The sequence below is a fragment of the Lutjanus erythropterus genome, chromosome 11 (assembly GCF_056507025.1).
Source record: "Lutjanus erythropterus isolate fLutEry1 chromosome 11, fLutEry1.hap2, whole genome shotgun sequence".
Lineage (NCBI taxonomy): Eukaryota > Metazoa > Chordata > Actinopteri > Lutjaniformes > Lutjanidae > Lutjanus > Lutjanus erythropterus.
In genome coordinates this window covers 39,235,687-39,259,612 of record NC_139327.1, presented here as the reverse complement: position 1 = coordinate 39,259,612, position 23,926 = coordinate 39,235,687, and the positions used below count along the sequence as shown (strand labels likewise).

Genomic DNA, 23,926 nt, shown 5'->3' with positions numbered 1-23,926 from the left:
ATGTCAATATTTACCGTTTTACAGTTTCATATGATTATACATTGAACATCTTTTTGTTTGAACTGACAAAAGAAGCAAATTTGGCTTTAAGGACTTGTGATGGGCCTTTTAAATACCCTATTCTGATTGGTCATTTACAGCATTTGAAAGTCTTATTTCTGTATAGCAGACTGTTGCTATGATGAACAGACTGTTGCTATGATGAACAGACCGTTGCTATGGACGCAGCTCTGGTCACAGACTCTGAAGAATCAATGCAATCATTTCAAAATGAATATTTTGCATTAAATTATTGATTTCCTTTGTTAAATAACCGTGCAGAAACAGGGATAATGTGCAGTGAGCGGGACATTATTGCAAAATAAACCCTGACAGGGTGATGCAGGACCACGATTGTGACATTTTATCAGATTAAATGATCACTAAAAGATTAATCACAAACATTTTTGCCAGGTTAATCAATAATAATGTTTTGTTGCAGCTTTTATGTTGTCAATTTGTTACCTAAAATGCTTATAAAATAAAATAAAAAATGTGATGTTGGTATTTGCATAACTCACTCTAAAAGGTGCACAGCCATTATTTTGATAAAGTGGTGGGCTGACATGATGATTCAGAGACATTTATGACATTTACATTAATATACAGTAAAGCTTAATTCCGGTTAGATAATCACAAAGATTTAACCGTGATGAAATCCCACAGTAATCGCTCTTTTTGACCTTGGTGTGTTGTCCTTTTCTCCAGGTGCTCATTTAGATTCAGATAAATTAATTATTCTGTGTGCAGCTGCTTTAGGGGGTCATGCGACCCGCAGGCTCAACTTGCCCCTCTCTCCCCCGCTCAGCAGCTTTCAGATACATTTTTCAAGGTCAGACAGGTGGGGTAGGATTGTGGACTATAATGTGAGCTGAACTGCTTTGCATTCAGTTCATCTGCCACAAACATATGACTCATCATTTGAATTATGGGCACCCTGAGTGAAAAACGAAGCCCCGGCACTTCAGAGCAGCAGCAGCAGGCAGGAAAAGCTTCAGCTAAAGTGTCTATCTGTAATGCCGTAGGAGGGAAAGGAGGACACTGCACACTTTTGAAGGTCATTGCACTTCCAAAAATGGGGCCTCTCCAGAGCTGACATTAATTAAGGCGCCTGTTTTAGAGACATCACTGTGAGCTACTGCTGGAAAGACTGGTGATTCTCCATTCTGTACGGTCAGGTGTCACAGCTGCAAACCGTGAACCAACAACACGCTCGACACGCTGAAAACTACAGAGAGAAAACCCGCTTGATTTTTTTTTTTTTTTTTTTAAAGAAAGACTGAGACTGCGCTACAGAAGCCAGCAGAACAGAGATGCAGATTTTCTGTTAAAAATCTCCAGGCTTGAAGCCCGAGCTGAGACAACCCTGATGACATTTGTTCTCTCAGACTCGACGGAGCTTATTCAGAGCCACAGAACACATTATACAAATGTTTCAACAGCCAGCACTTGATGTAAAATCCTTTCAGGCAATAAGATTTGTGAGATGAAACTTCGAAGCAGGAGAATAAGAGCGCTCCGGCTGTAGGTCCTGGTCGTGTCTGTCCTGTGAGGGAGTTTGCATGTTCTCTTCATATTTGCATGGTTTGCTTCTGGGTGCTCTGCCTTCCTCCCACAGCTGCGGTGAACAGGAGACTCTAAATAAAATGTTCATGACTGGGAAGAGTGTCTCTCAACCCTGTGATGGACTGATGGAGTGTTTCCCTGCACTCTCCCCAGTGCATGCTGGGAAAGCATTAACTCTCCATTTAAAGGAGGGTATGACTACACCTTACTTTACATCCATACAGTACAACTCTGTGATTCTTTTAGAGCTACATGACTAATATTAAAGTGGTGTGAGCAAACTTATTAACTCTTATATTAATATGTTAATTAACAAGATAAGAGTCTAGTAAGAAATGGAAGATAAAAGGATTAACTGTCTTTCATACTAGCTGCTAGTTGCCATAACTTCTGGGAAAACATGGTAAACAACGGATACGTCAGAGAGTGAGGAATGTCAGTGAGGCATGTCAGATGTTGAATAATAATGGAGACAACAACTCCCATGATCCCACGCTGCCTTACAACTACTACTGATTGTTTTCATAGTCGATTAATCGGTCGAGTAGTTTCTTGATTAATCAATTAATAGTTGTTTTAAAATGTCAAAAAAGGTGAAAAATGTCTAAGATTATGTCCTCAAACGTCTTGTTTTATCCACACCCTAAAGTATGATAGTATATATATATAATAGTATTGAGTTTACTGTCATAGAGGAATAAAGAAACTAAAAAATATTCACATTTAAGAGGCTGAAATTGGACTCTTTTTCATTCTGGTCCCCCTTGTGTGTCTTATCTTTACTTCCTGTCTTTGTCCTTTTCCATTAGCATTTGTCTCTCCTGTGTCTGATTAGTTCCTCACCTGTTTAGTTCCTGTGCTTCTCTGTTTCTTTGTCAGTTCAAGTTTGCTCTTTTGTGTCAATCCCCTGTGTTTTGTAATTTATTTATTTTTTGTAATTTGTAATTCCAGTTAATGGACTGTCAAAATAGTTGGTGATTAATTTAATAATCGATTAATTGTTGCAGCTCTACTCACATCTTCCAAGAGACCTCTAGTGGTAGAACTTACATGTTGTGTCTTTAATGAATAAAATCATCACAATCTTCACATTAAGAAGCATTTTTTATAAATAAAAACTAGTTTTCTGACGGCTTCATGGCAGTAAACAATGCCTTCATTGCAGCGGACATGGTCACATCAGTACATTTTGTTGTTTACCACGGTTGTTCTGGCTGCAGGATGGCGTGTAGATCAAATACTGCAGGCTCAACAATTGCCAGTGGTGGTGGAGGGCAGTAACTGAGGCTGCCCTCTGTGGTAATCCCAGCGAGACGCTCTGATTAAGGGATTACTGCTGCAACTAATTTCAAAGGCTGGGATAGCCCAGACCAGAGCCAGGAGGCAAAAGAGGGGAGGAAGCTGACTGCACTGAGGGAAAAAAAGGACTGCCACAACCAGACAGATGGAGGACGGATGAAGTTAAAGCACCCAAAACATGTTGAATATGAGCGCTGGTCACTCTCACAGCGCTTCAAACACTTATTTTGTTTAATATGCATGATGAGACGGATGTTTTTCTAAGACAGGATGCCTCAAAGTCACAGAAAAACCCCTTTAATGGAGAAACGGAGGCCTCAATTTTCAGAGGTGCTCTAGAAAGCTGTACAGTCACTTCCCAGAAGCCTCAGAGGATGTACATCTCCAGGGAGACCAAATCTCCTGGCTTCATATTGCTCTGATTAAACAGTGAAAAGCCAGTGGACAGACAGATGGTAGCGTGAAAAAGTAGGACTTTCAAAAATTCCATGCAAACACGCTTTCTGTGCCGCGGCGTACGTTGACTTCCATTTAAATCTCACAGTAAGACTTTTTCACCAGGAGAGGCGGCTACCGCAAGAGTGGCGGTCGTGTCTGATGTTGTTTTATACACGCTGAATGTGACGAGAACCGTATCCATTGTCTCTGAAACTAGTTCAGCTCAAAAAGGAGGTCACTTCATTCTGAGACAGGACATGTGGGACTTCAGTCGATGGTCTGATTCGTCTGCTGTGAAGTGACAAAAATCGTCCAGCGTTCGCTCGGTGCAGATAAAATCCATCCTGAGCTCTGGACTGCTCACTGCTGTCATTCACTGTGAGACGCAAGGGTTCTTCCTGAAGGGCTGAGGTTCTATCCAGAACCATTTTTTTTGATGAAAGGGTTTGTCAAAGGTTCTTTGTTCCATTAAGAACCATTTTCATTCAGAGAACCCTTAAAGAGTTCAAGGATTCTTGCAATCCTTGAAGGACTCTTTTGTCAACGGTTCTTTGTACAATAAAAAGGTAGGTCTTGGTAGAACCCCCCTGAGTGTGTTCCAGATAAAACTCTTGGAATCTAAAAAGGTTCCCATTAGATCCCCCTGGTGGGTTCTAGAGAAAACACTTGGAATATAAAAAGGGTTCTTGGTATATAAAACCCTCTTGGTGGGTTCTAGAGAAGATGCTTGGAATATAAAAACAGTACCTGGTAGAACCCTCTCACCATGTTCAACATAAAACCCTTGGACTCTAAAAAAATGTTCTTGGTAGAACCATCATGGTGGGTTCTAGATAAAACACTTGGAACATAAAAAGCTCCAAGTAGAACCCCCTCAGTGGTTTCAATGAATAAACAGGTCTCTGGTAAATAAAAAAAAAAAAAAAAAAAAAACCCACTGTGTGTTCTAGATAAAACCCTTGATACCCCAAAAAAAGATTCTTGGTAGGACCTCCTGGGTGGTTCCTTCTTGCCCTTCGAAGGTGGAACAGTTCTGGATGGAACCCTCAGGGAGGGTTCTGGGTGAAACCATAACACCATGGAAGGGTTCTTTGTAGAACCTCTCATAGGAGGTTCTGGGTGAAACCTTCCACAGATATGACTGGGTATAACCCTTTATGTTGTGTTCTACCAGGAACTAAAAAGGAACCAAGCTGAGGAACACTTAATGGTTCTTGTTGGCTCTTTTATTTCTTTGTGTAGCAGACACATTACATTCTTCTGGTGCTGCAGGACTTGACGCCATTGAAGCATCTGCTGGGTCTAGTCTAGTCGTGACCTTTGATGTTCTAATTAAAGCAGAGAGGAGAACATATTGTCAGATATGCTCCAGAGTCTGTTCCATGAATACAGCTTCACTCTGCTGCTTGAAGGCTAATGGACCTCGTTTAATAAATGAAAAGCTCAGGGCGACCTGCGATTAACCACAACACCTCATTCATGCACCTCGTTCTCTCCTCGTTCTGTCCTGTTCCTGCTGTCGACTCTCCTGTAAAAAAAAAAAGGCAAAAAAGTCCCGAAAACAAAAAAAACTTTCACACCTTAAATACTTTAACTTTCACACCATCCCTCCCTCAGATTCCCACCCCTCTCTGTGCAGAAGAAAAAGAAGAGATCGCCAATTGTTGACATTTTTCATTTGAGTAAGAATGGTTATATAAAGCTCAACAAGATCAACTATCATCCATGCACAATCTAATCTGCAGTTTTTTAATCCTTACAGCATAACTGCATCCTCAAATTCTGCTGATTGGCCCTCACAGACTGTTGGGGACATGGTCCAAGCCATAAGTAGCCGTGCAGAGCTGCTATCAGACTCACCGAGTCTCTACCGGACAGACAGGCAGCCTGGTCGAGCTTTGACGGTCACATTTGAGAGATTCGCTGTGCGGGTACCTGTGCCGTCGCTGAGTTCAATGAGCGAGCTGCACGCACAGTTTGGCAGTGGAAGCATTGCGAACCACAACAGCTTGTCAATGGGCGCTGCAAACACGAGCTGTTTTGATTCGTGTCCTCCGCTGGTACAGAGGCTGACAAACGGGAGTAAAAATAAATTTGCTTTTTAATCCCAAAAGTTTAAAAAAAACAACTGACCTCACGTCTGGTTGGTCCGCAGGTCTGTGATTTCTTTGTGGTTCAGTGCTGCAGAGGAAAACCCAACATTTCCTGATTTTGCTGCTTGCTTGCTTTTAGATAACAAAATAGTGGGGGACTTCATTTGACCCAGGAGCAAATTGTAGTTGTACCCTTTCCCACTGCAGACAAAAGCCAGATGCTAGTGCATGTTCATATTTCTTTTTTTTGTAAAAAATGGTTGTTTAGGCAGCCAGGATCCAGTTTTCCTGTTCTTCCTGCTGATGCATCTGGCCTGCGTTGAATTTTGTCTTCTTGAAGGCTCAGTTTTTTCGATTCGACAGCTTTGAAAAACTTAGTTCTGGGTTCTTGGCCCTGTCACACAGCCACTGTCACGCATTTTTATGTTGTTTGCTAGCAGACTGATATGACAGGGAGGCACCTTCACACAATATAGTTACAATGGAGAGCAATAAATTGTTTTCCCCTGTAGTGCACTTTTCATTTCGTCTATTCAGAGCAAGCCTCTCTTTCTTAAAAATGTATTTATACACTTGGGGTACAGGTAGGTTTTCCACAGATAGAATTTATGTCACATTTACCCTTGAAGAACCTCACAGCTATGGCTACAAAAAGTGCAATTTAGCATTTATTCAGAATTTGATTAAATTTTCTTCAATGCAGCCATTTTCTCTGTCTAAAAGTCACCTACCTCCCACCCTGAGCAGTCTTCCTTTTCAAAACTGCCGTGAGGGACAAGATGATTTGTGAATAACTTTACATCAGCGTTCTCCCACATACAGGACCATTTATCGACTCACAACAGAATCATAAATAATGACAAACTGGTGCACAAGAGAGACATCTGACAGGATTAATAATCCGGAGGGGATGTGAGTGATGAAACCTGTTCCTCTGTAACTAAAGCACGTTAGCCAGCTCCAAATGACAAGAGATGGTTCATAAGAGACAGCGCAGTCCCCAGCCTGCTACTCGTGAAACCAAATGTAGGCCTGTATGTGTATTCTTTCATTACACAAGCTGCCTGTCTAGACGTAACCTTAATTATTGCAAACAACTACAACAAACATGCTAAAAAAAACAGCAAGTATTTGGGGCAGAAGGACAAGTGGAGGATTAAAATCACTAGATAGCAAACATAATATTAAAACCACCGTATCTTCCATAGGGAAAAAAAAAATCTCTTATCCCTATTTTATTCATTTCCAGTCATTATTATGTGTTTCATCATTAATCAGTATCAGTCTTGTGCAGAATGTTTTTGTTTGTCACCAGATTTAATGCTATTTTAGTGCTCCAAATGTATTTATCACTCATTAATTAAACGCTCTTTATTCTGTGCAGATTGCTCTGTGGTACTACAGATGAAATGGTCACTAATTTTTAAAAGCACCAGCTCTGTGTGAATACAGCCTCTGGAGTGTAGGAGTGATAAGAGTGTGTGGGCAGGTGGACATTAGCGCTGCTACACGCTCCTGCATTGGCAGTATTTCCTCTCTCCTGTGCAGCATCCTACTTCTGCTGGATGGCCTGAGGGAAGTCCTCATTAATAAAGCCCTTGAGGGGTTTGCTTGTTCCAAACAAAAGCGAGCTCGACCTTGAACTAGAGGACATGACTAATAATGGTTCGCTGAACGTTCATGTGGTCGAACGTCTTAATAAAATACAGTGCAACTGACCAGCTACACGGCCATACTGGTGCTCAAAGTCCGACTAGAAATCACATCATCTTTTTTTTTTTTTTTTTGAAGTCAAACATCTGTGTCAAGTTGTTGCTGCAGAGCTACACTTCACACCTGGGCTCCACCTGTATACAGTAATGTAGTGACAGTAGAATGAGTGGACCTGCTGTTTCCAACCAGTGCAGCACAACAGACTCATTTTTTACCACTTAACACCTCCGAGAACCTCGAATTCTGCATGCAGGAAGTGTGGAAACAGGCTCACCAGTTTGTCTCTCAATGCAAATGGTGCAAAAGCACAAAATGCAGGATGCAAAGAAGTTCTATAGCGATCCATTAAAAACACAACACCAACTCCCTCTCAAAACTCAATACAGCAACCTTTACTTTCAAAAGAGCCATTTTAGACCAAAAAATTACTTCTCATCTGCTGTAATCCAACTCTCCTACAGCCTCGACATGCTGTTTGTACACCGTCACACAACACACACCCAGTTCAGACAGTGTGCACGTGAACGTGGTTCCAAGCTAAAGATCTACAGTGAAGATTCAGGATAAAAACATATTTTAGTCAGCTTGGCATGCTGGGACTTTAGGAGACTTGGATTACACCAGACAAGCAGTATGGAGGCATTTTATGGTTTTATTCTGTTGTGTTTTTGCGTTTGAAAACCATTCACTTCCATTGTTTGGGAGATAACAAAATAAACCCGACCCTCAATTGGTATGAGGGTGAGTAGATAATGACTAAATTTAAATTTTTGGGTGAACTATCCCTTTAAGAACTCTGTGAGGGTTTTTCATCAAACTTGGCACAAACGACCACTTGGACTCGAGGATGTATTCATTATTTCTGGCCATGACTCAAGAATTTCTACACTAATTATGACAAAATTACCCACAAATATCTAATAGGATAAAATAATGAGGTGACATTTTATATCCAAAAGGTCAAAGGTCATCTTCACACACAGACTCACTATCAGTCCTCTGTCCTCCTCGGGAAGAATAATTTAGTCTCTGAGGCCCGATCTCAATCAACCCCTACACCCTCCCCCTACCACCGTGAATATGTTGCATATTGACGATGGGCTGAATCCATCGCCGGTTCTGATAATTAATTACTTATCAAAATAATCGCAGATTAAAGGAGAACTTTGGTGTGTGTGTGTGTGTGTGTGTGTGATGGGGACAACTCGTTTTGAAGTTGGTCCAGTAACCAGCAGCCGAGAAACGAGTTTGGCTTCTGTCTAAATAACTGAAAAAAACAACTAAATGTTTCAGCTCTACAGTCATCATTAAAAGTCATCTTAATCACATGTGGGTTCTGCTGCGGCTTTGACGTTATCCTCCATTTAATTTACAGCATCAAATCAGGAGAAGCTGTTTTTTCATGTTGATATCAACAATATCAACAGTTATCGATGAGGAAAACAAACAGAACTACCTGTAACAAGTGTTGTTTTTTTTTTTACTGCTGAGACGTTTGTCATGATGTCAAACTGAACATGTCAACAGCAGCTCCATCAACAACAACACGGTCATTACAGACTGTGGTTTATCCTTTAATAAATCCATCACCAGCAGCTCGTCTAACACCACCTACTCTTCTAATTATGTGTGTGTGTGTGTGTGCATACTTGAGTGTGTCATGTGTACTGGAGGAAGCCGGATCTACCCCCCCCACCCCCACCCAGTTCTTTACAGCTGTGGGAGACGTTTCTGTTTAATGAGGTCTAGAAAGGCTCTCCCTTCAATTACTATCTATCAGCTCTCAGTGTGTGTGTGTGTGTGTGTGTGTGTGTGTGTGTGTGTGGAGGGTCATTTAACTCCCCCTCTCACTCCTCTTCAAGTCATCATCACTTCATCAGCAGTCAGTACAAACAGTCATGTCAGACTAATGCGAAGTTGGAGCAACACTTTGCACCAGATTTACTGTAAATTCAAATTTTAATTTGATAGAACAAAGAACGATGCAATCGGTCTCTTAGTGGCTGATATTGACCACAAATGTAAAGTCATAGGGCACCTAAAACAAATTGATTTTTTTTCCGTTATTAAGCTGCGTTTCCATGGCAGGAATTTTCCTCAGGGAAAAGGAACCTTTGGAGGAACTCCAGTCGTTTCCACTGCAGGGACCAGGGTCTAAAGTAAGATGCAGCGCGTTTTGCTCAACTGGAACCAACAAAGAGCCCCAACATTTAATGTCTTGAACAAAAAATGGAACAATGCATTTACTCTTTAAAAAATGAGAGGGAAATCTTCCTGAGAACATGACTCTATGAAGAAATGAGCCATTTCCACGGAACAAACGAATCATTATTCTTTATTCATTATTCTTATCTAATGATATTATTTCATTTTTATTTTTATTTTGACTTGTTAGTGGGCACTTTTTGGGGGTGGTGCTTGCAGTTTTCTTTATAATTCCTTCTCTTATTTCTTATTCCAGCCATCATTTGTAAAAAAAAAAAAAAAAAAAAAAAAATCTGCAGATGCAAAGCAGTTTGTTTGAAAGTTCTGGATGGAAATTCGTCTTTTGACGTCAGAGTTGACAGATAATGAGGTGATGGCGCACAACAAAGAGTCCCTGGACTCAAAACACGGACGTTGCAGTTACACGATCTTAATCCTCTAAACCATCAGGATTGTTAATTAAACTTAAAGGTAGAGTGTAAACTAAATTTATTTTGACATTCACTGTTTCTAAACAAAAAAACACACACCTTGTTAGTGGTCACGCGTGCCTCATGTTTTTGTTTTCAGTAGCTGTCAAATGTGGCGAGATGTTAACTAACTTTACTGTAAAGACTTCTTCCTTTGAGTTAATTAGCTTAATGCTACGACCATGCTTCTGACAGGGTTAATAAACAGCTAAAACAGGACGTGTCCGCGACCCATAACGTTTTTATGATTGGGCTCCTTTTAGCTAAACTTTTATTTGAATAGCAAACTTAGTGCTTCGATTTCATTCAGAGACCTGATGTCTGTACTGAAAGTCAACTGATGTTAGTGTTAATGTTTTACATATCATATAAATATGATATGAAAAACAAACAAACAGATTAAACTCTGAAATGGCATTTTTATTATTGAGTCAACAAGATTTTACAAAACCATGCAAAACATACGTTGATAACTGTTACAAAAGATGTTTTGCACCCAGGAAAACAGGAAACCATCTATTGTACACAAAGCAACACAGAACAACAGCAAGGCAGGCTGTAAACTCTCAGAAACTGAGTTTTGTCAGTTAGATAGGTGACGGAAAAGCAGAGCTAAACTGTAGTGTAACTGGTCAGAGGTCAGAGTAATGCAGTATTTCTGGTAACTGAAGCTAAGGTGCACTGATGGAAATAACCATGCAAATTATCTTTCAATTCTTTTATTTACGAGATATCCTGTCAATCGCTGGTTTCACTGCCAGGTGAATCATCCTCTGACAAAAAGCTGTCTCTCTAAGAAGAAGAGAACCGTGAAAACATCGGTGCTCGGCAGCAGATCCGTGGGTCAGGGAGCGCTGTGACTCTGGCAGAGAGCGGGGCTGCTGTAGACCCCAGACCCCCACAGCAGCCGGGACACAGAGAGGCTGTTCACGCTGCAGCTGCAGTTGGACATTCAAGTGCTTATAAAAAAAAAATGAATGAATGAATGACAACAAAACATTTCTTTGTGCCTGAAACTAGAGAATCTGTTATTTCTTTCAATTTATTCCGTGTTAACATGTTCATAGAACTGAATATTCTGTGAGTGTTGACAAATCAGTGAATTTTGTCAAAAATGTTGGCGCCGGCTGGTAACTTAAAAAAAAAAAAAAAAAACGCTGGCAGGGAAAGAGTTAAAAGTAACCCAAGTTCGGGGCACTGGGCTCAGTTGGTAGAGGATGAAGCACGTGTACAGAGGTTAGCAGTCCTCTCTGTACCTTCAGCTGTCCTGTCTAAATCAAGACATAAAAGACCCAAAAAATATCTTTAAAAAAAGTTATTCTTTCCGTAGTAACATCCAACAGAGCCTAAACCATTGTTGTGTTAATTTATCACAGCTAAAAGCTCATGGCAGGAAGAAATTCAGCCTTAAACAATAAAAACCCACAAGGCCTTTTGCACACAATGGGTTTGCCAGCTAAAAAAGAACAATTACTTCTAATTGTCCTCTGGGCCTTTTAGAGGCGTTAAGAAAATCTAAAATGAGTTGAAAGCAAAGCCAGTTTCACTCAGCTGAACACATTGATTCTGGAGCAGAAGCAGAGATGTTTGGGTTAATAATGACGGTCTGAAGGTGTGAACATGGAGGTTAACAGACTGTCTCTGTCTAATGTCCACTATCCCAACAGGAATTGAGTCAAACAAAGTCCTGTCCATTTTCACTCTGAGCTCCAACAACAGTTGAGCAAAAAAAAAAAGTCTAAATTCTTCTGATTTCAGCTTCTGAATATTTTCTGGTTTCTTTACTCGTCTCTGACAGTTAACTGAATATCTTTGAGTTGTGGATGAAATGAGACGTTTGAGGACGTCATCTTGGACTCGGTCAACATTTTTTGAACAGTTGATAACAGCAAAGCCCAACAGACGACTGGCACGAGCACTCGCCATCTTTTTAAAACTGGACTAAACATAATTTAGAAGTTCGATTAGTCGATCAAAAAAAAAAAAAAAAGAGTCAGACATGAATTGGTTTCAGCTTCTTAAATATGAGGCTTTGCTGGTTTTCTCTGTCATTTAATACAGTAAATGTTTTGGACACTTTGGAAGTTGTGATGAGAATTTTTCACAACTTTTTTGACATCTTAGCCCACAGGATCGATCATCAATTAATCAATAATGAAAATAACTGTTAGTTGCACCCTGCTGTTATTTTAATGCCATCTGATGTCTGCATTTTCATCATGTAACCGGTTTGACAGGATTTGTTTCCGCTGAGATGCCACCGCAGTAACGGCAGCTTGACACAGCCTGGACTCGTTCAAACGTCTATACTTGTTTTATTAACACAGCAGTTTGATTTCAGTCGCACTTGGATGTGCACACACACACACACACACACACGCACGCACACACACACACACACACACACACACACACACACACACACACACACACTCCAGATCACAGCGTTCTGAGGGAGTCCTCCTCTTTTCAAATGTGACTCCCAGCTGCCTGGAGCAAAATGGATTAAAACCTAACCAGCGTCATTTTAACACACACACACACACACACACACACACACACACACACACACACACACACACACACAAGCTCTTTCCACACCCCCCAAACTCGTTCTTAGCACACCAAGTGCTTCACCCACCCTTTATTAACGCACACACACTCACACAGAGGGGATCTCTCTTCTTGCAGAAGTCTATTATTAGCTGTTCAACCCAGAGACAAACTAATGACACGTTGGGATGAATCACCAGAGCTGTTGCCTCCAACTATCATTACACTCACGGCACAGCTACAGTAGACAGCCATGTAGGATGCCGGGCGGCCACCACGCAAACAGACACACACACACACACACACACACACACACACTCATCATACCATCAGTCTGCTTCGAGAACCGCAGCGAAAGTTCCCATCCATGAAGCGGCGAGGCCCACGTGTCTGCAGGTTTTCATTCCAACACCTGATTCAGCTGACAGCCCCTTTATCTGACGTCCAGAACTCACCAACTCTACAAACATCAGTGCCGTGTTTTATTTAACCTTTGTTAAAGCTGCACAGATCATTACATTTAAAATCAAATGGTGAAAGAAATCACTGACAGTAATAAACACACAGTACTTCACCAGCGCTGATTGTTTTGATTTTACTGACTCCACTGTTTTGGTTCTGTCTCACCGCTCTCATCACCCACATTTCAAACAGGAATGCAACTACCTGACACTTACCTGGTTTATTTTGGGTATAACAGTTCCATTATTAAATCAAAAAATGAGCTTTCATTTTCAATAATCGAGCTGTAAGTTAGCATCAGTGGCTCTCCAGTAGTTTTTATTTCTCTCCACCTCCACCTGCTTACCGCATCCGACCTGTGTCTGATGAAAAAAACAACACGTAAAAGACAATACAGTGTGGCTTACCAGCCTTTATATCGCACTTGATACTACAGCTGCAATTTATGATTATTTCTTTAGTCGATTGATTGGTTGATTATTTTCTCAATTAATTGATTAATAGTTTTTTGTTTTAAAATGTCAGAAAAGGGTGAAAAATGTCAATCATGGTTTCCCAAAGCGTCCTCAAGTGTCTTATTTTACACACAACTAAGGATGTACGCAATGAACTACATGATTAAACGTCGCTACCATTGCTAGTCAGCACCAGAAATACTAGTCAGTGAAAATATTCTATTCATGCACGATGCCAGTTAACCGTTGCCTCTCAGGTGTTATGCAGCCGTCCGCCACTAGTTGGGGCTGTGGCCTCGTCAGACGCCAGCCTCTCTTGCCCAGCGCGTACGCACCGATGGCCTGCACAACCCCAAATGTTTTTATCTGCAAAGTCAGTCAGATGGCAGCTCATAAAACCAGCACAGTTTGGAAGTATTTTAATCTAGAAAATGGAAACGTTGAATGTAGACTGTCAGGATAAACTGATATATAAACACTCGACTGGAGCAACGTGTGACCACATTCAGCACAGACACGGACGTTAACCTACAAACAGAGCAGCTGCTGCTGTTAGCACTGCTAACGTTAGCTAACGTCAGCTCCGGGTCAACGATGTTGTTTACCTGCGGACACTCTGATCCTCTTTGGTCTGAAAAGGTGAAGCATTTAGTGAGTCGTTGTCATGTTTTGTAGGTTAATGTGCAGTGTTTGTATTGCACGGCGCAAAGTGTCACACATTTAAAATACGATTTGGTGATTGTAGAATGAGATTAACATTTTCAGACGGCTCTTAATACATGCAGTATTTTTTGAACAGTGTTAAACATCAATTAAATCTTGCCTCCTTTGAGAAGGTAAGATTGTATATGAAACAGGATTTCCTACCTATTTAATATACCATCATTTTTGGATGTGCACACACATATTTTTCCTTTGATAAGACAACTAGAGACATTAAATCTATAGTTACAACAGTATAAACAGGATGGTCAACAAATTTAAATAATCTCACAGCATTTATTGCCATGTTTCCTAACTCTGTTGAGCAGAAGTAGCCTAAGCAGCGAAATAACAAAGAAAATCTAAAGAACCTGTTGTCCTGCTTGCATTGGCTCTGGTGTTCTCTAAAGCACTGTTATCAAACTGCCAGTCTGACTGAAACACTGCTAGCCTGCTGCTCACTGCATTCACACCGACTACAAAACACCATTATTACTCTGTGCAAGGACGCCTGGGTGTAGTTACTATGACAACTGATGTATATGATGCAAAGAAATGTCAGATCAGACCTTACATTTTCTCTGTAGACTGCGAGCACAAATGCACACAGCTTTAACTGGCAGCGGCCGATGTTAATGGGAGCATAAGTGATACATTAGATCGAGTGTCAGCTCTGAATGAGAGCTGATACATGATCTGTGTTCCTGTAACTCCTGAACCAGGGAAGGAGTCTGCAGGTTTGACTCCGATCAAACACTGAAGCAGCTCATTTTACTCATTAAAGCACTTTAAACCAGACAGAAGTGAAACCTGTCAGGTCAGGCGCTACAGTGACGGAAACAAATCCTAGAGATTCTTGTAAAGATTATTTTTTGAGATTTTTGCCTTTATTCAAATAGGACAGCTGAAGATATGACAGGAAAGGGGGAGAGAGAGGGGATGACACACAGCAAATGTGCTGCAGGCGGGAATCGAACCAGCAGCCGCTGCAGAGGACTGATAGTCTCAACACCTGGTGTGCTCGCCCTACCAGCTGAGCCATAGGGGCGCCCCAAGTCCTACAGATTCTTCTATGTTAAAGGGTCCATTCACCCAAAAATGAAAATTCAGTCATTATCTGCTCACCCTCGTGCTGACTGAAGGTCAGGTTTAGTTTTTTAGTTCACAAAACACTGCTGGAGTTTCACAGGAAAACAGTGTTGGAAATGGCGACCATTTTAATGCCAGAGCCCGCCTCCTGACATGCAAATGTTCCACCAAAACAAGTTCTCCCTTAACACTACTGAATTTTGCAGCAGCACCGTCGCTACATCCTGGGCTTAGCTCCGCCCAAGACGTTCGTGATTGGTTTAAAGAAATGCAAAAAAGGCGGGGCGCGTTTTCCTCTATGGCAGAATTTGCACGTGTAGAGCCGGACCTTCCTCCAGTCCTGAGCGCTGTGGAGAGACGTCTGGCTATGTGAGATGATGCATATGGTGGTGTGATCTTCATACATGACAGCTTTCTTAAAATTAGATTTAAAAATAAGCATTATGTCTCCTTGCTTACAGTATGTATACATTAACTTGTGAGCCCGGTATCATGATACGTATCGTATCACCAGATTCACAGCCCTCGTGTTAAAAGTCAGACATTTTATTGACCCACCTCCACCCCGACCTCTCCACACATCCATCCCTCTGCAGACTTTATAATAATGTCATGACTTCCTCCTTTGCTCCCGACGGACAAGAGTCATAATTACTACGGCTATGTCGATTCTGGCCACTTGCTGAAATGACGGATGCTTTTTCTGGGTTTCTGGGACAGTGTGGGATATTCGTGTTCCTCAGAAGATGATTCCTCATGATTCTGGTGATCAGTTCTGTGGCATCAGTCCCTCTCAGCTCAAAAACTCTGTCAGCTGTGTACATAAAACAGTTAAAAAACAAGTGCCTCTCTTGACCTTGTGAGCAGCTGGAAGAGCTGAGCTCCTATATGGTCTCTTAAGATAAACTGCTCGATGGAGCGCGGCCAGAGGGTGATTCATACACTCCAACATGCCAAATATACTGTATAAGATGCTGCAGAGACAGAGGGATATTTAACAGAGTCAGTTAGGCGGTGAGCTGCAGTTATTTTGGCTAATAACCGTCTCACAAAGCCAGATTGGACGGACTCCATTTACGTGAGTGTGCAAACTGCAGCTTTCAGCCAAACACTGACATTAGGAATCACACACCGATCTAACTCGTGTGCTTTGGAGAGCTGTCCACTAAAAAAAATTACAACCCCCAATCATCATGTAATCACATGCTTCTGCTTTGTTTTCTGCTTTGTTCGACATCAAAAGGCTTGTAGTTGTCAGGCAGCCCAGAGAGTTGTTAAAAAAAACTATTTCTGAATTTATTTTTTTCCTAGTGGTGAAACAAGAACCCAGCTCCTTTAATTAAGTAAAACTAGAGATGCCACAGTGTAATATATACTCGATTACAAGTGCAAACGCCATTCCAAAAGAGGTGGTATGTTGGGTAAAATGTAAATAAAAACAGAAATAATACTTTTTGACCTAAATTCAATTGAATACAGTAAAAAAACAAGATATGCACTGTTAAAACTGATAAACTTTATTGTTTTTTTTAAAAATATACACTCATTCTGATGCCCGCAACACATTCCAAAAAAAGTTCAGGACAGGGGCAACAAAAAACTGAAAAAGACACCTAACGCTAAAAAAAGCACCTGTTTGGGACACTCAACAGGTAAACAGGTTCAATGGTAACAGGTGACAGTATCATGACTGGATATTAAAGGTGTGTCCTCGAACGTTCACAAGCATGGACAAGGTGACGTTCAACAACGTTTCTAAACACAAAACTTCAGGCATTTAAGGACTTCAAAACCTGCAATCTATAATATCATTAAAATATTCAGAGAATCCAGAGAAATCTCAGTACGTAAAGGAGTAAGACTGAAAACCAACACTGTGTTAAAAGAAAAGCAGAGGTAAACTTGATTTGTCACAACATCTTTAGGAACATGTTGCAGGCATCAAATTCATAATTAGTGCACATTTGCAAAAAAACAAAGTTTATTAGTTTGAACATTAAATATCTTGTCTTTGTACTGTATTCAGTTTTTTTGGTGTTAGTAATTTATTGAACTAGAAACATTTTGGTCATCACATCAAATGACTCCAATATATGAAATTAAATTTTAAAAAACATCCAAAAAGCAAACAAAACAAAAAGAAAGAAAAAAAAATCTAATTAATATTCCTACATTTGTACACATCATAATTCATAATCAACAGATTCATTCACTGCATTTGGTCCAAAGGTTTTTGCAAATCATTGCATTCTATTTTTAATTATATTTTAGACAACAAATGACTTTACACCACTGTATTCCTGATTTATAATGTCCAGCTCTAGAGCTTCTGTGACTTCTATGCAGTAGAAGTAGTATGATTTTCTATGATGGCGAGAAATTTTATATCACATTGACATTTTCTGGAAATAGAAAGAAAATATTACAGATGAAACCTGCCTGACTGAACTTAAAAAAAAAACAAATGATAAAGAAACTCTACTGTGTGTCACCATGAGGCTCAGGATTCAAAGTCCTGCTCGACTTTCTGCTTGCCTGGATTGATCCACAGCAACAGACAGCAGGCGGGGGGTGGGGGGGGGGGGCACTCGCCAGCTGACAGCTTACACAAATTTCTAAGTCAGAGCGAAGTCGCACTTAGTTCACTCAGAGTGGGAGGAAGACGGGATCCAGTCTGTGCTTTAAACATGGAGCTGGAGTTCAGGTGGAGGCTGGACGTCGAGGGTCTTTAAGGGGAAGCAGAACCGATCTGTCAGCCGGGTGCAGAGACTGTGTGACAGCTTTCTGGGGTGTTGTGGTTACAGTGAGGTTGCCAGGTTTGGTACCAGCGTGACAGCACAGAGACATGTCCCACTGTATCTGGCAACCCGCACTCCAGCTGGAGACTCTGCACAGAAGCTCTGAGCTGATTTATGAAGTAGCGTTCTTCGAGACATAACTCCACTGAATGACGTTTTTACATTTTTTATTTGTGGTCAGTTTTAATATTTTGATTTAATTCTTTTCCATAACATGTCTCCTTTCTGACTAGTGGAGAGAAAACATTATTTATTTTTAAATTTTCATCTTTATACGTCTGTAGATTTATCATAAATTCACCAAAAGTTAGCGTTAGATTGTGCCTCATTTGCATATTTTAACATAAAATTTCAGAAAACTTGTACTACAAAAAATAATTGTCTTAATATAAGTAATCATCTGGGGAAGTTTCATGGTCATTATTATTTTTTTTATTTGTTTGTTTTAATCCTACTCACCTGTAGAGTCTTACAGTAAGTATGGAATCATTATTATTATCATTATTATTATTATTATTATTTCATATTCAGTACAAACACTAAACTTTCCAGTTTTATTATTTATATTCTGAAGTTTTTTTACTGAGGGTTTGTTCATTTATCATTCATAGCCTGATTTCTACCCCATAAAACAGGATATTTATGGCACATGACAGCGTTTCCTGATTTGATTTGGAGTTATAAAAAACAATGAGGGATGTTAGTGATTCATCAGTACTTGATTAATTGCTGATTACAAATGTAGTAAATGATAATTAATTGAAAGTCAGACGCTGTTTTGTCTTGTAGAACCATTTGTTGAATGGTTGACGTAAAATAAGAAAAAAATGGGAACAAATATAAATCAGAAAACGTGTTTGTATCTTATAATATGAAGGATTAACTGATAGATCCTTTAAGGAAAATGCACAAAATGTGCAGCCCTAAATGCAGAGATACTCAGAGTTTCATGAGTCTGGACGGTACGTCTCTCAGAGACGTGAAACACAAGAGCACACGTGTGGTGAATGGATTAAACTCTGTCTTCGTCTGCTCTAACAGAAGCTGCAAACGTTAGCATGTCTGGCTAACTAATGCTAGCTTTAACTTTACCTCCAGATAAACTTGTTAGATCCCACTGCATCTGTGTTTGTTCTGTGGGGGTTTGAGGAGGAGGATGAGGGCTGATGAAGGCTCAAAGTGGGCTGACGATGATGCATCTCTCTCTGGTTCGCTGTCTCAGGTCTGAGCCGGGTTAGCTTAGCTCTTATCCCGCCTATTTTCCACAACTGCAGTCTGACTGACGAGCCAGACGAGACAACGTGGAGAACAGGAACATGGAAATGCAAAGCTTGCACAGCTCTGGTTATGGCTGCTAACCTATGATTGGACAGTTGCTGTTTGGAGGCGGGGCTTAGTGAAGGGTCAGCTGGGTTTTATCGAATTTTTCACCTCCTGTGATTTGAAAATTGCAGTGGACCATATTGCAACCATGCTAAAATTTTGATTCATTATTCAGCCGTAATTCAACAATGACGGCAGTCGTGTCACGTCCACACAGGGTTAGCTGCATACAGCTGTAAATAAATAATATATTTTTTAATGCACTGGTGTCAGATTGGTGCTCTGTATCGGCTGATAAGCAAAGTTCGGGTATCGGATTCAGTATCAGGAAGGAAAATGAGGTATCAGAACATCAGTCAACAGGAAGAAGGCATGTTTTGTGTGTGTATGCTGTCAAGTGGATGTGAGCTGGGGGGGGGGGGGGGGGGGGGAGAAAACTGTGCAAGATGTTGAGTGTTGGAAGCTCAACAACCAAAGCCTGAACATCACGACACGGACAGTATGAACGTGTGGTCAGTGGTGGAAAGAGTACTGAAAATCTACTGTTACATTACTTAAATATTACTCAATTACAAGTAAAATTACTGCTGATAGAAAAATATTTGCAGAGTATTAGTTACTTTGGCCCCACAACTTCATGGTACATATGAGGTATTTACCAAGTAATATATTTGAAATTTCTTAGAAAATACTCCCAGATTACCCCCAAATTTCATGGCGAATTATTTGATAATTAGCAAACTTTTCATGTAGTGGGTGGTATTATCCATTTAACATATTAAATTTGTAGTTAATTTCTGAAACTTTGGAGTAAATTCATACATGAAAACTCGACAACAACCATGCAAATGAAAGGTTTGGACACAGTACTCAATTATGATGTGAAAGTAACCAAGTAGATTACGTGGTGTAATAAATACTTGAAAATCTACTCATAAAATTACCCCCAAAAAAACTACTTAATTACAGTAATTGGAGTATTTGTAATTAGTTACTTCCAGCTTACTGACCTGCTCCAACAGGTCTGAATGTGTGCTGCTAAGTGAAAACACCTGACAGCACTGCTGGCTGCATGTGATCCATCCTGCCACCAACATATGCTCGCCATCGCCGCTGGCGTGCACCTCACCTTCTGAGACACGAGCATAATGAGTCTATAGGGTCTGTGTGCAAACTGGCCGCTGGTAAAAGTCTTTTTTTTTTTTTTCGAGACATACATGCGAGCAGCAGCAGCAGCAGTCCCCTTGCCACTCAGTGCCCTAGATGAGTCCTTCCACCCAGCACAGTTTCTGCACCTATTTTGGATTCAAAACCAGGCCAGGCAGCGGAGCTCAGGGCAGAGCTCCCTCATTTTTCATCATCGAGTCTGTCCACGTCTCACAAACACTCGATTCTGAAGAGTCTAATTCAGCGACTGTCAAATTAAAAGTGTTTAGACTGCAAAACAGAGTGGAGCCCGACAGATATTATCAGCCAGTCACATCTGTACTGGTCTGTATCATTATTAAAGGGTTAGTTCACCCAAAAATGAAAATTCAATCATTATTTACTCACCCTCACTGCTGGAGTTTCACAGGATTTCCCAAACAGTGGAAGTGAATGGTGACCAGTTTTCAAACGTAAAAAAAAACAACAGAAATAAAACATAAAATGCCTTCATACTGCTCGTCTGGTCTAATCCACGTCTCCTAAACCTGACCTTCAATCAGCGCGAGCGTGAGTAGATAATGATTGAATCTTCATTTTTGGGTGGACTATCCCTTTAAGATTTGTGACGATTAATCAATTAATAACTGTCTAAAAATGTATTGAATATCTGTTGTCCAACATGTGCTGATATGAAAGAAGAGAAGTTCACTGTTTCGGCGCCCTGATGTCATTTTGGACAATAAAGTTTTCGATCAATAGTAGATTTCTGGAACCAATGCCAATAACATGCAGGAGTAAAAAAGTCTGATATTTGCTGATTGATTGATTTATTTTTTTAAGAAATAATATAGAATATATACATACATGCAACATTTTTTGCAGTGATCCCTAAAATGTGGTTATCAAACACACATTTTACAGTTTTACAATAAACTTTATTATCCAAAATGACATCAGGGCGTTGACACAATAAACTTCACTGATATTCTTAATAATCTTTTATTAAAAAAACAAAAAAAAAAACAAAAAACACACAGTACAGTATATTAAACTTGAATTAAAAAGTGATCAAATATACATAAATGCTGCCTATAAAGCTAAAAAACAAAAATAATCTACATACATCAACGATATAAAGGCAGAATCTGAAGTTTTTCTGGTATTTCTTAGTCTTTCACCTACTTGCGGCACGTGTCCGAACAAAAAAAGACACTTCAGGGACGACACTCCTTTTAAAGAAGAATTTGAAAATGTGAAATTCTAAGTTGTAATGGAATAAAACCACTGATGTGTTCATCTTTACAAATCAAAACATAATACTAATGATGGCATCAGTGCTAAAAGAAAACATTTAAATTGACCCTTAAAAATCAAACATTGTTCTATTTGTGTGTTTAGTTTTATAGCTAGGTTTATACTTATTTATAATTATTAAAATGTGGCTGACAGTTCAGTGTCCTGGTGTCACTTTACACAATAAAGTTAATTATTGAACTGTAAAATATCTTATCTCCATCAGTCTGTCTTTGCCTCAAGTGTTTAACAAACATATTTGAGGGATTTTTGCAACAAAAAAGACTAGAATATCAGTTGATATATCAATATTGTAAATTTTTTATTCCTTTATATATCAGCGTCAGCCCGAAAAATCCAGCATCAGTTGGGTTCTAAAGCAGAGTATCATTTCTTTTTGTTGTTAACATGCATCTGGAGAGAAACGTCCTTTTTCCTTGGCAGCAGAAAACAGAGATTTATCAGAAAAAAACATCACTTATGTGCCAAATGTCATCGTGACATTGTTTGTCTTATTTTTGTCAGACGTTTGTTAACATTTGATGGATCACTGCAACAAAACAAAGTGTGTTCATGTGTATATTTTGTTGTCTGTATGAAGAATATTGTCTTATATATCACTGTTGGAATTTTTAAAATTCTCTTATATCAGCATTTGCCCCAAAAATTAAATTAGAGTTAAATGTCCTCTTTACCTTGCAGCAAAACACACTGAGATTTAGGAGAAAAACATCACTTATGTGCCAAATATCACAAGAATTTATGGTTATTACATTTTTTTGTCACGTGTGTGTTAACCTCATCTGAGGAATCACTGCAACAAAAAGCGTTTATGTGTATGTTTTGTATTCTGCAAGAAAAAATAAAGAATATCAGTTGATATATCATCATTTGAATTGTTTTATTCCTTTATATCGTCACTGGCTCCTCCAGTTTCACTGATCTAAAGCAGAGAATCATCTCTTTTTCTTGTTCACATGCATCTGGAGTCAAATGTCCTCATTCCTTGGCAGCAGAAAACACTGAGATTTAGGAAGAAAAACATCACTGATGTGCAAAATATCATGTTGAGCAGGTTTGCGTGTTTCCATGAACCGCAATTATGACCCAGAAAGCAGCTTTTAAGTGTGTGTCTGGGATTTTAAAGTGTAACGACCAGTCTAACGATTGAGGCTAATAACGTAACCGGTGAGGTTATTTTTAGCCCGCGCGAAGATGCGCTCAGCAGTGATGGCGATGGCTTCCTCCCCCTCCTACACCACGATGACGTCGTGCTGTTACGCAAATCCAGGGGTTCACCTTTTGTAGACCTCCAGCTCTGTCACCGCTGGCGCACATTTGAGGCGCAATAACAGAAATGCGATGCGGTACAAACACGACACGAGCGCGTGCCCTTGCAGGCAAGTGTCCGCTCATAACTTCTGCTTTAATTCCCGCTTATAACGCTTCAGTGAGGACACTTGTCTAAACTTGATGTTGGACACACCCATGAAGCAGGTAGTTATCAGATGTGGACCCAGCCGGGGTCGCAACCTCCACACACACACACACACACACACACAAAGACCCCCCACCAAAAACACACCCTAAATTAAATTAAATGCATCATTTCACGTTAAAACTGAGAGACATAAACCAGCAGAAAGTGGACACTTAACTATTTGTAGAGGTGCTGGAGACACAGGTCGAGACATTCCCCCTCCACCTCGTCCTCAGTCACCAGGTCCGACAGCGGGCGCATCGGCACCGGGTCGCTCTCCTGCAGAGGCATTCTCATCTCCCGAAGAAAGAGCTCCAGGAACCGTCGGAAGGTTTTCTCCTCTGCTGCAGAGCCGGCCATCATTTCTCATTCCTGGACAGACAGAGACAGCTCCGCCCGTCAGAAGGACACTAACTTGCCGGGCTAAGAAGAGAAGAGTCAGTACACTAACCGAACTATACTGACTGTCAGAGCGCCGCTGCCGCTGTCAGACTACCTGAATGAACGTGGAGCACCGGAGGAGGAGCGGAGCCGTTAACTACCGGTGTGTGTGTGTGTGTTTCTGTCTATCCGTGCCTGTGTGTGTGTGTGTGAAAGCAGCGGACCGGACCGGACCGGACTGGACTAAGACGAGCGGTTCTACTACTGGACTCGACTCGCTGTCACCAGCTGGACTGAACCCCCCATTCAAGAGCGGAGCGGGAGCGCGCGTCGCGTTATCAGGGATTTCGGACGATCAGGGGGCGGTGACGTCAGAGGGGGAACGCGGCGGTGAGCGCGCACGCAGCGCTGACGTCTG

The 23,926-nt window shown here is 40.6% G+C and overlaps 1 protein-coding gene and 1 long non-coding RNA gene across 2 annotated transcripts in view; one reads left to right on the top strand and one right to left on the bottom strand.

Moving 5' to 3' along the window:
* The window catches only part of LOC146319511 (uncharacterized), a 32,258-nt gene extending 26,551 nt beyond the window's left edge, over positions 1–5,707 (top strand). The window contains exon 3 of the long non-coding RNA XR_014771549.1: positions 5,105–5,707. This is a non-coding gene — a long non-coding RNA (uncharacterized LOC146319511). The remainder of the gene's footprint in view (positions 1–5,104) is intronic.
* The window catches only part of ppm1e (protein phosphatase, Mg2+/Mn2+ dependent, 1E), a 57,333-nt gene extending 33,637 nt beyond the window's left edge, over positions 1–23,696 (bottom strand). Inside the window, exon 1 of the mRNA XM_084730086.1 lies at positions 23,306–23,696. Coding sequence (XP_084586212.1) covers positions 23,306–23,490 — 185 coding nt within the window. The 5' untranslated portion in view covers positions 23,491–23,696. The remainder of the gene's footprint in view (positions 1–23,305) is intronic.
* Positions 23,697–23,926: the final 230 nt, after the last annotated feature.